The sequence below is a fragment of the Astyanax mexicanus genome, chromosome 4 (genome assembly GCF_023375975.1).
Source record: "Astyanax mexicanus isolate ESR-SI-001 chromosome 4, AstMex3_surface, whole genome shotgun sequence".
NCBI classification, from domain to species: domain Eukaryota; kingdom Metazoa; phylum Chordata; class Actinopteri; order Characiformes; family Acestrorhamphidae; genus Astyanax; species Astyanax mexicanus.
In genome coordinates, this window is record NC_064411.1 from 37,282,513 (window position 1) to 37,300,431 (window position 17,919).

General features: G+C 40.3%; 1 protein-coding gene across 1 annotated transcript in view; it reads left to right on the top strand.

Moving 5' to 3' along the window:
* The window catches only part of xkr4 (XK related 4), a 91,685-nt gene extending 77,704 nt beyond the window's left edge, over positions 1 to 13,981 (top strand). The window contains exon 3 of the mRNA XM_007232101.4: positions 7,732 to 13,981. Coding sequence (XP_007232163.2) covers positions 7,732 to 8,687 — 956 coding nt within the window. The 3' untranslated portion in view covers positions 8,688 to 13,981. The remainder of the gene's footprint in view (positions 1 to 7,731) is intronic.
* Positions 13,982 to 17,919: the final 3,938 nt, after the last annotated feature.

Consider the following 17,919-nt stretch of genomic DNA (forward strand, 5'->3'; position numbering starts at 1 on the left):
CTCTTTGCACATCTCAAACTTGTGTAACTTCTTTCTTCTGGCAGATGTTGTACAGATGCTGGCAATAAAACCTATAGCCACCATTGACAGTGCATTTGAAGCTTTCATTTTTTCCTAATATTGTTCCAAATATGAGTAGCTCCTCCCTTTCCATTTCACATTGCATTGTGGGATATTAGTGTTCATTATAACTAAACTCAAAACCCACCAGTTCTTAGTTTGTTTATCAGATGTTTGAGTATACTCAACTTTGTAACTTTATGTAGACGTCAAACATCATACGCAAATCTAGTCAGTATTAGTAAAATAGTATACAGATTGGGACGCACCCTAAGAAAACAGTCAGCTAAACTCTCAGCAAAGCACTGAGTGATCCAGCAAGCTAAGCGCTGCCACTATGAACTGGGCGATCGCTGGTTCAATTCCTGGTCATGCAGCTTGCCATCAGCTGCCAGAGCCCTGAGAGAACACAATTGGCTTTGCTCTCTTTCTGGGTGGGTAGATGGCGTTCTTTTCCCTCATCACTACTAGGGTGATGTCGATCAGCACGAGGCGTCTGTGAGATGATGTATTGGAACCGAGTTGCTGCGCTTTCCTCCGAGTGCGCTGTAATGCTACTCGGCAAAGCTACATAAGCATCAGTTCGTACAGAGGCATGGCTTACTTTACATGTGTTGGAGGAGACATGTGCTTGTTGTAGTGGCATCACTAGTCATGGGAGATATATACAGCTGAGTAGAAGCTGAATCGACCTAGCTAAATTGGGGGGAAATTAGCAGAAAATTATAAGTAATTTGTTTTTATTCTCAGCAGCAGTCCATATTTATAAATTGAATTAAATTTGAGTTAATTTAATGTGTGATCAATGTGGAGGAGCAAATAGCACATTTTAAAATATTGTACTCTTTTATTTAACATTGTAGAGCCACTGGGGGTGGATTTGTGAATAGAAATGACTTCTAACATCCAGTGATTATCTTTAAAAATTGTGCCTCACCAATGAAGCCCTTATTCACCCACTAACCCAACACCAAGAGCCATAGCTAAACTAAAATCAACTAAATAAGCACAAATAAACCCAAAAACTTACACATAAAACCCCCAGAAACAAAACAGAACCCCCAAATAGCCCCTACAGAGAAAGAGGGGCAACCGCCAAACATGCTGGGAGCTCCCTAAGACCTCCTTACCTCCCCCCACCCATACTTTGTTCCTCCACTATATAAAAGCATAAAAAAATAGTTTTTCAGTGATATCAGCCCTTTAAAAGGAGGAGACTGGCTGTGTTCAGCAAAGACACTGCAGTGATGTTTTACATAACCCCATCCCCTGTACAGCCCCCAGACACACTCTCGCACACACACTCATACACACACACTCACTCCTCCCTCTGAGCCCGTCCAGAATTACCGCAGCCTCCGTGAGGAGCGGCGAGGAGCATTACGTCACCTCCCCGGACCGTTCCCATGGCGACCGTCTCCTCGGGATGCGCTACATGTGCACGAGGCTGGGAAGGAAGGAGGGAGGGAGGAAGGGAGAGAGGGAAAGATGGAGGGAGTGGGAATGGCAGCCTCGTGTGGAGAGCGGAGAGAAGAGGAGCCTTCAGGCCAGGCTGTGACTCCAGAATAAAAATTACAGCCTGGCCTCTGCAAGTTAATTATCGCACTTCACAAAGTAGTCATTAAAGCACGTCAGCACGCTCGCCTCCTAATGGGCTAATCTAAGTGGGTTAAATACATAAATACGGTACCAGAGCAAAAAAAGACACAACACACTTACTGATGCGTAAATAAAACCCGTAGGCATAGATAGGACACATACAGATTCAGAAAGGAATCGTGACATTCTGACATAATTAGTATAGTGAATAGCGCCCTGTTACACTGCTGTACCTCAGCATAGAAGCACAGTTTTACCTTTATCTTCCATGTAGTTGACCTAGCAAGTTATGCTCAGTGTGTGTTTCAGTGGTGTTCATACTGCACTGTACCTCTCAGCTTGTCCAGAAAAGCACGTGTAGTTTATAGAATAAAAAAACTATGTTCATTTTACTCAAACATATACCTATAAATAGCAAAATCAGATAAACTAATCCAGAAACTGAGGTGGTCTCTTAATTTATTTCCAGAGCTATAGATATAAACCTCACATGTAGTTGACCTATTGCACTGGATCTACAAGGAGACTATACTGTAGCTAACAAGTGACAGAATTCCATAGGTCCTATTCACACCTGGTATTAACATTCGTCCTGGGTACATTAATCACAAATCCCATAGCCGTTTACACCTAGCATTTTAAATGCGTCTCCTGTGACCACATGTGATTAGATTTCTTAGGGGCGAAGCACCTAGTTTTGCTTGCACACCAGCCATAATTATCACCTTAATCTGTGCTCAGCTCAAGCCTGCAGATGATGGATGGTGTGGTCTCACAATAAATATGTATGTATCGAGCTGCTTTGACTTTTACACTGCACTGTATCTCTTAGCTTGTCCAGAAATGTATGTGTAAAGCATGTCCAATTGACTGTAGTCCAATTCCAATGCCACTTTATATTGTTTGACATCTGATATAGAACATTTTAATTTGAATGTAGCATTTGGCATTTAATTTATTAGTCTCAACAAAACGTATGAAACTATAGATTACATTTAATCTGATACTACTGTTATGCTATGGGGCATTTTTTCCAGTATGCAAGACACTCAAAAACTATTATTTTATTATTATTATACTTTTTTTTTTGTCGTGTTCCATGGAAGCTAAAGAAGTCTGCACTGTCCTGCAGAATACACATGTGGGGCTCCTGCATTGAATGTGGATGTGATTCAATGCAGGATAACGCCATTCATGATCATTAGCACATACTGCACTGTCCACTGTTGGTGGTAATGTCTTCTTTCATGTACAATATTACTGTTATACATGAATGTCAAATACCGTAATGTTAAATGCCTGCACAACATCAGAAATGCAGCTAATTCACACTGCCCTTCCATGAGCACACTAAAGCAAAATCAACCTCACTCACAAGATAGCACCTCCCAACCTTCCCAGCATTCCACACGGTACAAAAAGGCAGAAAGGAAATCTCAGAGCAAATATCTCCTCCAAGTCACTTTGGAGAGAAAGTAATTAGACAGAGCGATAAAGAAGTCAGCCACATGTTTAAGAGTGATAACAAATGAAATTGACTGTAATGGCCTGTGGTGTTAAAGAGCAGAATAGAAGTGATAAGCGTGAATGAAGTTACGGTCCGGCCTGCTGAGAGTTACAGTCTCTCTCACGGACTGACCCCTCGCTTGGCTGCCCACATGGTTCTGAAGACCAGACAAAAAAGCACTGTGGCAAGGGGGTGACCGCTCTTCTTTCATGTGCCACAGCAGCAGCCTTCTGGATGTTGATGAGAAATTCAGACCTTCCTCTCGACCCCAGAACGCTTGAGATGAAATAAAAAAAAACTGTTCATTTGGAGGCAGTTGAAAAGAATCCTGGAGAGGAGTTTTCTTTCACAACCAGATTTTTTTTCTGCTGTGAAAATAAAGATTTTAAAATGGGTTCTTTAAAGTGACAATTAAAGATTCGCTGTGTTTTCCTAAAGAACAGAAGCAACCATAAAAATAGGATGAACAGACCTTTTCATTCTCCACACCATAAAGAGAAACAACCTCCACCTTGCTTAACTGATGAGCTCATCATTTTGTAGTTTAAGAACATGAGCAGTTCCTTTCTTTCTCTACACCACAAAGAGAGCAGCCATGCAAACCCAAGCCTTGAGACTACCTCCACCAAGGCTAAAGAATACTGCACTGATTTGTAGGATATGCATGTGGGTCCTCCTGCATTCATCTGCCTGAATGAGATTTCTGCCAGAGATGCTAATCTGTTTGCATGGACAGTTTTAGCCAGGCACTGCCGGTCACAATCATTACCATCCACTGCATTGTCTACTGTGGATGATAGTCCCTTTTATGATGTACCATGAAGAATTAGCTTGACTGTAGGTTTGGGAATGCACATATCTGAATATGCTGTCAGGTTTTATCTTGAGTGAGGTTGAACACTGGCCAGCATGTTTCAGCATTTTTGCTAACTCTGATAAGTTTAAACAATTATTTTAACCTTAAACCCAAATGTAAAAAAAAACAAAAGAATTGGCCTTGCTCTTTTAAGTATTTAGACAAGATAGTACAGCACATTTTGGGACTTTTGGGCAAAAATTTTATGTGCAAACTACAAAAAACTGAGGAAATTAATTTTTTTCCTGATATAGAACCCTACCAATGAATGTTTTCCATTTAGACAAGACAAGAACCAATCAGGTGCCCTTATTCCAAAGTGTAAGAAATGGGAAGTTGCGGACAGGCAGCTACATCATTTGTGAATGACCAAACAGAAATCCAGAGGGCAAGCTGAAATAATATCCACATTTATTTAAGCACAAATCAAGTTGCTTTTGCACATTCAAGCATTCCACATGAAGACATGTTAATTATTTATGGCTGAAGACCACACTGGTGTTTTCCTGGGAACGTGAGACAGCACAGTTTTTTGCCATCTCCCTTTGTGCTTCCTCTGTGTGGAACTGGACTTGAATGGACTCTAGAGCTGGTAGATCTTGTCGACTGTCCCTTAACCGTCTGTACTGCTTCGTCTGCAATGCTTGCTTTCTGTAAAGGATGAATGAAAGGCATTGCAGTGGCATCTGCAGATTGTCAGCCCGGTCTAGTCCTGCTCTAAACTGATCTAAATTAAAACTGACTGGCTTGGAATTAGTCTGCTTTAAAGTGATTCACTAACTGGTCACTTTATTAGAAACCCCTGTTTTGTAGCTCCCCCCTTGTTAGTGACTGTAGTCTATCTGTTAATGCACTGTTTGTGTAAAGCATCATTTTGTTGCCAATCATCTGTGGTCAGTTTTGGGTGGTGGAGCCACTCTTAACATAGCATTGACCTTCTGAACTGTTAAGTGGATTTCATAAAGTGGTCACTCAGTGGAAGTAGCAGATATAAGTGGAGAACCCTGTAGTTAGGAGGCCACACTACATCACTTTAAGTGGACATCAGTGGATCCACTCCTAACTCCACCATCCGTTCTTCCTCACTTCTTTACTTTATTTCTTTCTTCTTCTCAAACTTTACTTTCTTATTTTCTGTCTCTCACTTCTCCTTATTACTACTTTTCCCAACTCTCTTTCCAATTCACTCTCTTACTAACTCTCTTACTAACTCTCTTACTAACTCTCTTCCTAACTTCTCTTCCTTTCTTTCTCAACTCATTCATTTTTTTCTCACTGTTACTGTCATTCTCTTTTTCTTTCCTTCTTCTTTTTTGTCTCTCTCTCTTCTGTCTCCTCTCTAATGTTCACTGTTTTCTTTTCCTTTCTTGTTCTCTCCTCTCCTTATCAATTTCTTTCTTTTTTGACTCTCTTATTCTCCTTCTCACTCTCATACTATCTTTCTCACTCACTTCTCATTACTTCTTTCTCCTCCTTACTTCTCACCATTTTTTCACTGTCTCTTCATCACTTCCACTTCCTTCTCTCCCCCTCTTCCCCCTCATCATCTCTCTCCCTTCTCTTTCCTTTGTCCCACTCGCTCTCCTTACTTCTGTCTCTCTTCATTGCTTCCCCATTCTGTACTTCACTCCATCTTTTATTCTTCTTTGTGCAATACTTTCCCCTCTCTCTACCTTTCTTTTTGTCATTTTTTTTCCTCACCTCTCTCTTTTCTTTATTCCTCTCTGTGCAACTCCACACCATCTCTCCTCTCTCTCTTCCCCCTCCCTCCTCCTTTTCCAAACTCTCATCCCTCCTCATTTTATCTGCCCCACCACTATTCAATGCTTCCTTACTTCCCCCTTCTTTACTCTTTACCATCTCTTCCTCTGTCATTTCTTTGTTCCTTCTTCTCTAACTTTCTCTCCTCTATCTCTCTTTCTCTTCTTCTCTCTCTCTTTCTCTCTCATGCACCTGTCTCTCCTCACTACTTTCTCTTATTCTTATTCCCTCTTCTCTTATTCACTTTGTCACATCTCTCTACTTCCTTCCCCCGTCCTCTTCCTTTCTTCTCCTCATTTTTGTCTCTCTTCCATCTCTCCCCACTTCCTTACTCTGCCCTACTTCACTCCGCACTCTGCCCCATCACTCTTCGTCACTCCTTTCCCCTCTCCCTTTCTCCTCCTCATCTCTCTCTCCCTCTCCCTCTCCAGAGTGATCACTCCATCAGTGTGAGCTCTTAGTAACCATGGTAGCTGGCTCCTCTCAGTGAGTTTGAGTGTCAGTTATAAACACACACTCCTCCTGCCTCCGGAGCGACCGGGGGCATTATTACACTCAATCAAGCGTAGCTCCCGTCACTGCTGCCCCACCAGCACCGCCACCGCAGTTTGTTAGTTAACATCTCACTCGGCCACCTAGAGTGGAATTCCGAATGTAAATAAGACGTAACTCCGAAGAGTCTTGTGTGAGCGGGAGAAAAGAGGCTAATGAAATTCAGCCCGTCTCACGATTCATTCTGCAGAAATCAGTTCTGATTTAGTCTGAAGCCTCGGCGTTGCGTGACTCAGCACAGGCTTCCGATTTCCATACTGCTCCAGCGCGGCAGTGATTCCAGTCCGCTGATTCACAGAAGCATCTTTCATTAGCCTGATTAACCTGATTAACTCATCATAATCGCTTCAAGAGATAATAACCACATAAACGGCATAAACACTCTTCTGCACTGACTACAATGACTGGACAATTTACTGGAAACCCCTCCCTTGTAAAGCTCCACCTTGCTTTTGTACGGTGCTTTTATATTGACTTATTAGAGTTATTGGAGCCCATCTGTTAATGCACAGTGTGTGGTGGCCATTCGCCAGAACTTCATCAGTATTAAGTTTCTTATCACATAGCAAAAAGTGGTGTAGCAGTGACTGATCTGTGACATTGAAGATACTCACGCACTCTCAGTGTCACAATGCACACAATACTATGTAACACTAGTGTCTAATATATGATTGACTGTAAAACTTTGGAAATTAAATGTCTATCCATCTGGTACCACTATCAAACCTCGCTCCATCTCGATAACTTAACGATAAAACACATCAACTTGCCATGAGCACACTGGCCAGTATTCAACATCACTCACAAGATAACACCTTACAACTTAGAGACTTACCAATAATGAATAGGGTAGGTGAAAGCGCATGGTCCCCAGTCCGTACACCTATAAACCTATATAAACTATAGTGGGCTACTCTGTACAATGGCCAGTGAGGTGAGATATAAAAGTATTTATATTACAAAATGAAAAGGAACAAGTATTGTTTCCCATGACTTTTGCCATCTCCAATAGAAGCCAATAAAGGCTGCAATGACCTGCCGAAAATGTCTGTGCAGTGTCTCCTGCATTGACTGTGATTTCTGCCAGAGTTGCTTTTCTGTTTGCATGGACAATTCTAGCCAGTCTTCTATGCGGTATTCCCAATACACGTCAAGGAAAGTTGTGGATCAAGAAAAGTTAAATGCCTGCACAGCTGTTCTATCCACAAGATAGAACCTCACAACTTATACAATCATGGGAATTCTTTAGGCAACACTTCATGATCAATTACTGCTCAAATACTGCTATTCTTTGACTTTGGCATGTCAGTGTAAACAACACTACAGTCTGTCATCAACACTAAAGAAATTCTAAAAGTATATTTCACTTGTGTCTTTCTTCTCTCTTTACTTCCAGGAATGACAGCAGCAGCCTCTTTGGTCTCCCTGGCCTGGGCGCTGGCCTCCTACCAGAAGGCACTTCGTGACTCACGTGATGACAAGAAGCCCATCAGCTACCTGGCGGTCATCATCCAGTTCTGCTGGCACTTCTTCACCATCGCTGCCCGTGTGGTAACCTTTGCCCTCTTCGCCTCAGTGTTCCAGCTCTACTTTGGTATCTTCATCGTGCTGCACTGGTGCGTCATGACCTTCTGGATTGTTCACTGCGAAACAGACTTCTGCATCACCAAGTGGGAGGAGATCGTCTTCGACATGGTGGTGGGCATCATCTACATCTTTAGTTGGTTCAACGTCAAAGAGGGCCGTACGCGCTGTCGCCTCTTCGTCTACTATTTGGTCATCTTACTGGAGAATGCAGCACTTAGCACCCTCTGGTACCTGTACCGGATCCCAGCCAGCACTGACGCCTTCGCCGTTCCTGCACTCTGCGTCATCTTCTCCAGCTTCTTGACGGGCGTGGTCTTCATGCTCATGTACTATGCCTTTTTCCACCCCAATGGGCCGCGCTTCGGACGCTCCTCCAGCCTCACCCAGCTTGACGAAGCTTCGGCTGCTTTCGCCATGCCTTCAGAGGGTGCCACCAACTCCTTGCGCTCCAATCGGGGTGGCACGCTGGCGCGGGACGCTGACCGTGAGGCCAAGTATGCCACTGAGCGGGATGGGTGTGTGCCCGTCTTTCAGGTGCGTCCAACTGCCCCATCTACACCGTCATCCAGGGCACCTCGACTGGAAGAGACCGTGATTAGGATAGACCTATGCCGGAATCGCTATCCGGCCTGGGAGCGGCATGTTCTGGACCGCAGCATACGCAAGGCCATCCTGGCTATCGATTCCTCGCCAACGCCCCCTAGGCTGCAGTACAAGGACGACACTATGGTCCAGGAGCGTCTGGAGTATGAGACCACTTTGTAGCTCACGCTGTGGAAACACAAACACACATGCTATCCCACATAGATTAGCATCCATTAACAGCAGGACTGTGGCAATAACATTATTACTAGTGGAGTGTACTGTTGAGATGGTGCGTAGCGTCCAACCCAGCCCATGATGTTGATTGTCATGGACTGCAAAAATGAACAAAAGACAAAACGGTAAATGAGTACATGGATGGACGAGGAAAATAAGGAACAGCGTGTTTGTGAATGGAAGGATGCTTGTCTTTTTTAAACTGTATGACGTTTTGGGTTCCATCAGTATGGATTTCTTGTCTCCCACCCTTGTTTTTATTACTCACTTCTCGTCAGGGAATAAATCGTTTTTTTAGGACCCGTTGTACCCGGTCCCGTCTACTAAGGTCCATTTCCTCCTCTGCATTGTACAGGTGTCTGGAAATCACCAACTTTAAACACTACAGGCCATTCAAAGGTAACGAATGCAACACTTCTCCACTGGCTTCTACTGTACTGAGTTCTGCAGGTTCTCCTGGTCAATACCCTTACTCTTCATAAAGGCCTTGCGTCCACCAGTCGTTCACGCATCAGTGGATTTAAAACCATGTAGACACGACATGACATGGCTACCTGTCGTGCTGGAAGAAACAGGGGGCGGCGCCTCCACAGCAGTACAGCTCACAGAGACGGAACGTCCTTGTCCAGGGTGCTGAATCCCGCAAACATCAGCAAAACCTCTCCCAGTGCCAAAAACCTGGAGCCTACTGGACTCCACAGTGGACCGCAAGTCTCTGCCACTAAACTGTACATATATATAAAAAAATAACCAGGGCAGCATTTCAATCATCTACTTGAATCCTGTACAAAAACAAACAAACAAACAAAAAATATACAAAAAAAAACAAAAAACATATACACGGTCGCCACATGCTGAAAGGAAGCGACAAGCTCTGTCCTCTTCTCTCCTGAAGGAGACAACACCAGGCCAAGAAAACTCTTTCTGGCAGCTCAGCCTGATGGCAGTCTTTGGCCGAAACAGATCTGTGTGGTCCACGTACACACACACACACACACACAAATTTATTCAATTGTTCATAAGAACGTGTGCTTATAAATACGTCTAGAAATGCGTACCTGTGAAAGTGGAAGACACAACTGACATACATACACACACACACATTACACACCACACACACACACATATTATACACACACTGAGCAATCTAAAACAGCATCAGCGGTCACTAAGTGAAGCCAGGATGAACTTCAGCCTCCAGAAAGATTAAAGATACAGTGTTGATGCTGGAGACGCTGCTCAGTGAGGGGCGAGGACCATCGCCCTGCACAGTTTACGATTTTCTCCAGAGGTGGATAGTCACTAGTCTCACCAGTCCTACATGACTCCATGAACCATTAATGTCCAAGAACCATCGTGAACAACAGTCAGAGGATGATTCAGGATGTAATCAGGGAGTAGGTGATTCTCAAAACAGAGCATAAGCGAAAACAGACCCATGTGAAACAAAGTGGTATGTTTCTAAAGCAGGGCTGGCCAGAATATATGTAGAATTCTCAAATGTTTTTGGTGATATGTTGTTTGCCTTTTTCTTTGTTTTTTAAGCTTTACAACAGCATTTTGCTTTTTTATGACCTTGAGTAAATGTATAGTTATTAGGGTTCCATCCATAATGATAGTTTATGGCCTTCTTCATGGTTTTCTAGCTCATGTGGGATAATTTCTAGTGCTTTATATCAGCCACATTGAAAATTTAATGATTTCTGGGGTGCAAATTGAACAATTCCAATTCAAACGAAGGCCAAATACAAATGTAATTGATATGAAAACTGGCCTCTCCCTATATTCGGCAATTGTGCTTTAAACATGCATTTCTGGACAAGCTGAGAGATACAGAACTGGCACAGAACTGGCACAGTGAGAGAAGCATGTGGACTGAGGTCATGCAGCGTTATATGCACTTCTCGTGAGCATGTTCTTGCCCATTACATGTTGCTATAAAGTAGCTTGGTTTAAGCTTGACAATTCACCTCGCTTCCTTTGACACACTTCGTTCTAAAACATCTACATCTGGTTAAACATTGGGTGGGCTTATTTTAAGGAATAGTGTACCCCAGCCTTTTGCCTCACTTCAACCTGCACCTGTAGGCTTGAGTCGATTGCCTTGGGCAAAGACTCTACTGGTCAACTGGTCGCTGGCTCAAGACACGCTCAAGGTATAACAGTAGCCAACAGGAAAATGCTGAAGCAGGTACAGAGCAAGCTACAGACAGCAGACTGATTTTAGACGGAGTATTCCTTTAATGAGTCTCTGAGTTGAATCAGGCATGCCTAAGCAGGGTAAACACTAAAAAGCACAGGGCAGGTGTGTGCCAGCTTGAAGCAGGATCCATAAAAGCAGCCTCTGAAGGTGCTCTGAACTGAGCTGCAGGCACTGGAGCGTCTCCAGAAATGGAACACTGTATCTTTAACTCTGCCAAAAGCATTCTATCTATCTGAAAGGGGGAAAAGGAACAAAGAAAAAAGGACAAGAAAAAAGTTCCCATCGTTCTCTCTTTTTAAATTTCAGTTGAAGGTTGCAAGTGCTTCTTACTGTCTTTCGTGTATGGAATCAGACGACATGCTGGCGGAGGCACGTGGAGACGAAACAGTACAACAAGCACAAGGCTTGAGCACGGCGTGAGAATCTGAGAATTTGTCCTTTATTTTGTTGCGTTCGCACTAGGATGGGTGAGGGGTGGGGCTGTTGAAGAAGAGGGAGGGGAGGGCGGGGTGTACTGTGCAAGTTTGATGCTCTTGATGTGCCTGTTGTGTGAATTGTTGGAAGTCCATCTCATCACGTGGGGTTGGAACAGATTGTGTGGTTTAGAGTGATTTTTTATTAGTTTTTTTTGCATTGTTTTAAAACAGTTTTGTACTTTTGCCTTGTTCTTTTGGATTCGGAAAGTGTACTTTTTCATTGTTTATCTCATTAATTATTGGATTTCGCTATGACCTTGGCTCTTGGTTATGTTGAACTGCACAAGTGGTTTTCGCTGTATGCCATTAACAGTGTGAAGATTCGATTTTCAACAATTTAGATAAAACAATTTACAAGACTTCAATGCCCAAGCACTGTTTTTAGAATACTTTAGCAACTTTTTAGAATCTTTAGCTTTTAAAATCTTCTGAATCTCATTAAAGGAATGCTTTGAACGTGAATTTAATCTGGTGTATGTGCAGTGTACACTCAGTTACCACAGACAATAACAGAATAAAATAGTTTACATTAAAACCTATAAAAAAATCAGGTATGTTCTGAAGCAGGTGCCCGGACAACGATAGACAAAAGACAAAAATAAGGATAGGATAAGATTTACAAGAGGAGGTGGGGTCAAAAAATGTATGATTACATAAACCAGGCCACAAAATAACCCAAATAACCCATATCCAATGGAAAATTAGTTTCCATTTTTTTTTTCAGATATGGAGGCACATGTGGAAGCATTTAGTGAAAAAAAGCATATGCTGTCCTGTGGTAAAAACACATGACGCCACCTCCACATGTAAAAACTAATCCTTAAAACAAAAGGGAATAAAAAATTAGCATGAGTAGGCCTAGTTATAGAACGATTGAAAGCAACAGATGTGTCAGATGTTGTAATGTTGTAACATGTTAAAGTTATGTACACCTTCTGGCCTGCTATCAAAGTGAACTTCTATGAAATATACTTTGAAATATCTTCTGGAACGAATATATTATATATATATACTAATAGTATATAAGTATATCAATACTAATGATAATAGCATATAACAAAAACTGTTATAGAAGGTCAGATAACTGTAATAGGCTTACAAAATGTCCACCAATCTGCTTTTTACAGCATATTCATTTTTATAGCTCACATTTCGCCAACATTTTGGACCAAATATCCCTGTAAGCGCTTAACTAAATGGAAGCACATAAATGGAGTAACCACTCCCATCTCTGTCATCTTATCAAGATTTCCTATCCTGTGCAAATCAGTCAAAGATTTTAATAAGTTGCCCTGCAGTAAGAACATATGACTCCCTATTGGCTTTGATTATAAGTATTCCACTGATTAAAAAGCGAGTTCCACTGCAGTTCTGTATAAAAGCCTGCATATAGTCTGTGATGCTAATGTTACACCTGATTAGCATCATGGTATAACCATAGCATGAGGCACTCATTGACTTACTATATTTTAAATGAGCTTTTACCTAAAATGTTCCTTCTCATTTCTGACCATAGAGAAACATATCAAATTTATTGTCTGTGGTAATGGATTCAAATCAATGGATGCATCAGATAGATTACTAGTAAAGTTCTAACATGTTGAAGTATTCCTTTAACTTCATGGTCTGCCATCAAGGTGAATTGCAATGTCTTATGGCATTATATTAGTATATCAATATTAACAATAATAACAGTTAATAAAGACAGCTATAGAAGTTCAGATGACTTAAATAGGCCTACAAAACCTGCTGTAATTTCACTGCGATCAGCATATTCATTTTATTAAGCCCATTAAGCCCATATTTTGGACCAAATATCCCTATTAGCACTTATCTAATGAGAAGCAAAGCACAACAACCTAAAGAATTCCAAGTAATTACAATCTAAATATTTCGTAAAGCATTCGCACACAAGATGCAAAATCCAGATTCAGATTTGAATTTAATCTGATTTGAATATACTATAAACTCATGAATAATGCATATGTTGATCTTTTTATTTTAATCTTTGTCATCCTGAACATGCGTTTCACCCTCCTGCGCTGTTGTTTATTTAATCAGGTCATGTGTCACAATGTCAGTAGTCGATAGGATCTGTTTTCTCGCCCTGTTATTCCTTTTTTTTGGGAGGGTTTTTGGTTTAGTTTGTTTTATCGTGGCTTCTGCAGCCGCTGGATCTTGTTGACCTGTTCCTGTCAACAGCAATCAGCAACACCTCCGAGCAGGTGTTGACTGCTGTTTACATTTCACTATATAATCTATCCCCTCACGTCCCCGCACGGCAGCGCTGTTGGGTGGAACACACAGATTGGCATAACACCCTTTAACCTATTGAACTTGCAACTTATTGTCTATTTCTTAAAATAAAAACAACAAAAAAAAACTTAAAGTAGAAGTTTGACAAAAAGAAAATGTAATGAACATCCTTGACATCAGGATCATCTTTGGTTTAGAATAGGAGATTTTTATTGGCTACTAATGCCAAAAAAAGAATGGACTTTCACTGTCACCAATCTCAACCAGGGGCCCGAAAACATGAAATATCTCCTAATTTATTTCATATATTCATATATATATTTTGTTTTCTTTATGTACTAAATTTAGATTTTATATCTAAAATTGTTCTTAATATTGGGATTAATGGACATTAGACAAAATGTCATTTAGCGCCCCCACATGTTTAAAAAAAGAAATGACACAGAAATGTATCTAAAAAAGATATCGTTTTTGTTATTAAATCAAGCTAATAGGGGTGTAACGGTACACAAAACTCACAGTTGGGTAAACACTGTGGTCCCGACCTCACAGTTCAATACGATTTTGGTGTAGTTTGGGGGTGGGGGAATAACAAAATGGTGCTTCTTGTATTTTTTCCCATTCCCCTTTCACTCAGTTTATTTTATAATATTTTTTTTATTTAAAATAACCACTCTTTTCATTCTGTTACTCTGTATTCAGCTACTATCCTAATCCTATCCTAAGATTTAGACATATCGTGTTTAAACTTGTTCTGACCTGTGTTGTCAGTCAGCTACTTGACTGGGTTTCCCTTTCACCACAAACTAAAGGACCAATAAGGATTATATTTTCATTAGTAAATGATAAAATGATCAGTATGTATCATCAGATATTAAAGAAACATGCTAAGTTCAAAAAACTGTCAGCTCTTATCAGCAGAGCTTTGGCCAGTATTTTTTAACTAGAACTGTTTGGTACATTATAGAAATGAAAGGGGGTGTGGCCTCTGACTTTGCCTGCTGCTCATTCCCCAACACTAACTCCACCTTCGAGGTTGCCAAATGTAAAAAACACAACAGTGGTGGTGGTTTAGCCGAAATCGTTCGCTGCTACACAGCCTTAAAAGCCTTAGCATTCGTCGAAAAACTTGGTGACCAAAGGCAGAATAAAACTAGAGTAAATACTGGCAGTGAGTTTGACAGATGAAGAAAACTAAGAGCTCAGCAGGACTACAAGATGCCAAGCTGGCTACTTCTTTCTTGAACAGCTTAACCTACCTATTTTAGACAGATAATTTATCAAAACCACAAAACTACTAGCCTATTAGGGACAGGAATTTGAATTAATTAAATATTTTGAGTGTTCGCATTCATATCAGTGGTCTGTGTGCAGCTGGGATAACAAGACAGAGGGTATTTGGGATAGCTAGCTAGCTAGGTTAGCAAGGTTAGCTAAAGTCATCTGGCTAATGCTACACATGCTAACATGAACTGCAGTCAGTCACAGCAGAGAAGCAGACGTGTTGGCAAACAATATACACCAGAAACCGTAAGTTAGACTCTATATTGACTCAGTTTTTCTAGTTTTTATATATTGAGCAATTTCTTACATCTAAAATGAGTAACAGTAGATATTACTCATGGCCATTCCTAGCAACAAGCTAGCTATTTAGCTGTGTAACGTTATTTATCTGGCTATCTTGTAAAATACATTCAGTATATTCTTTGATACCTGAACTAAGACCCCCATACTAAGATTTGAGGTTTGGGACAAATACATGTACCATTACACCCCTACAAGCTAATTTTATCATTAAATCATAATGGAATCACTGTCATTTCTAAACTATCTAGCATTGATTAGCTACAACAGCACAGTGATAGCAAAACAGTTCAAAACATTTTAAACTTAGCCACCTCCAGTTTAAATTGCAAATAACTATGCTCACTAAATAAATAAAAATCATAATTGTGCACTACAGTTTCGTAGCTGAACAGGGTTTCTTTAACTAATATTTTTGTAAAGCATGTTCAAGTTAGCCACAGTAGCTCTGGTAAAAGGGCCAGAGCATTGATAATACTCACCAGGCAAATGAGCTACCCCACAAATTTTACAAAGATTATATAGTGCTGCTGTCCTGCAAAGCCTTGTATCTCTATTTTGCTGATTTTTCTCTATTCAATATTGTTGGAAAGTTGAATCTGGCAGTTGTTTGGTGCTTTTTATCATGTCAAAAATGAACAGAAATGAATAGAAATGCTCCAAAATAACTCAAACCTTTTACAATCCTTTTAGCTAAATAAAATTTCATTTAAAGTTATTTTTAGTCTCCTTTAAAGTTGCAATTTTGGAGACACAATGACATGGAAATGACATTTCCATGACACTGAAAAGCAGTAGGTGTGTGATTATATTCTACTCTAAAACATTAGCTTTGCAGAAGAACAAAGCTATGTGCCAACATTTTTAAGCTATTTTTTTTGCACTTCCAGTCATATCTCTGTATTTGGGTTTACCTTATGCTAATAGCTCCATCAGCTAACATTTTGTTGCTTTCTGGGAAGACTAGAAATTGTACAGAAAACCTACCTCAACATGGTCTAGTAAACGGAGCGCCCTGCGCCTGTAATGCTAAGTGGACGTGTGGTTAATTATGCTAGGCTAACAAGGCGAAGAGTACTCCTGTTTACGCCCAACTCATCAGAAATGCAGTTCAAACCCAGGATTTTCAGACACTTTATACTAAACAAAGTAATGAATTGAATGTATTTGATTTAAATGTCTGGATTTAAACATTATTTCCACAAGAAGATAAGATATTAATAAGATATTAGCAGAGTTTTGTCCTTCAGTTCTCATACCTCGGGCTAAGTAACTAAGTAAGTATTAGGATGTGAAATACAGTATACGTTTGAATCAATTACATTCAATGTGTTGCGTTTTTAGTCTACATACAACCCGCAGCCGTCCGAAATACCAGTTCATTCATACTGCAAAACCATGCAAGCTGCTTCTACGAGTTTTGTTTGCCTTAAAGAAAGTTGGCCTTTGTTTACGTTCTTCTTCAGTTTGGGGTCTTTCTTTTTCTTGCTTTTTGATCTGCTAAAGAGACCAACTGGTGACTTCTCTTTTTAAAAACAAAACAAAAGATAACAATGCATTGCTACCATTTAGTAGATCATTGGAATGAGATAATTATGCTCTGGGCACAACATAAATATGTCATACACCTGACTTTTAAATGACTAATATGCACAATGAAAGTTGAAAAATCCAAAAGAATATTGTAGTCATGACGAAATTGAAATTTAGATAATTATTTCATGACTACATTAAGTTGTGGCAACAAGATAATTAAGGCAATGCTTTAAGTTTTAAGTTCATTAAGCTTGGGAATGAGATAACTCAATATTAGGTTCTGCCTAGTAAGGCACATGAACAAGGTAAGCTGTAGCTATGATTTGGTGACTAAGATTTGGGAACAAGATAACTACTTGCATACCCATGAGATAGTAAGAGTAAAAATGAGAAAATTAAATTCTAGCATAACTCAATAGTAACTATTTGAACAAGAAATTTGGGATGAATGGGAACAAGATAATGAAGTTGTAGCTATGACTCAAAGGAAGTGAACAAAGGAAGAATGAGATAATTGAATAATAGACATCAAAGATCAGATGAACAGGGTATAGTGTAAATACAACTTAGTAATGGGATGGAAATGAGATAATTATTAATGAGATAATAATTGAAAACAAGGCATGAATAGAAGATAATCAGTCAAAACAACAGCTAACCAACTTGGTGGTTAGTAAGTTATAGGAACAGAATACATAGATTTATAGCTACAACTCAGTAAGGCCTGGGAACAAGAGAGATATGTTGTGGCCTCTACGTATTAAAGTGTGGGAACAAGATAATTAGGTTGTTACCTAAATTTAGTGAAAATGCCAAACAATATAATTCGGTTACAACTACAACAAGAACATTTAAGTAATACATTAAGACACATTATGAACCCATTCCCACAGCTAAAAAAATGGTAGCAAAGCAATTTTTTGTTTCTTTACAAAGACATGATGTCACCAGCAGGGCTCTGTAGTATACTTTGCCAGTCATGGGGAGGTGAAGGCTGCATGATGCTAAGCTTTCTATTTTCAGCAGTTAGCTTTTCATTTGACTTACTGTGCTTCTACTATGGGCAGAAAAGGACAAGAAGAGGTGATCGGAATAAAACTCGGCATTTCCGTTTTTGCAGTCT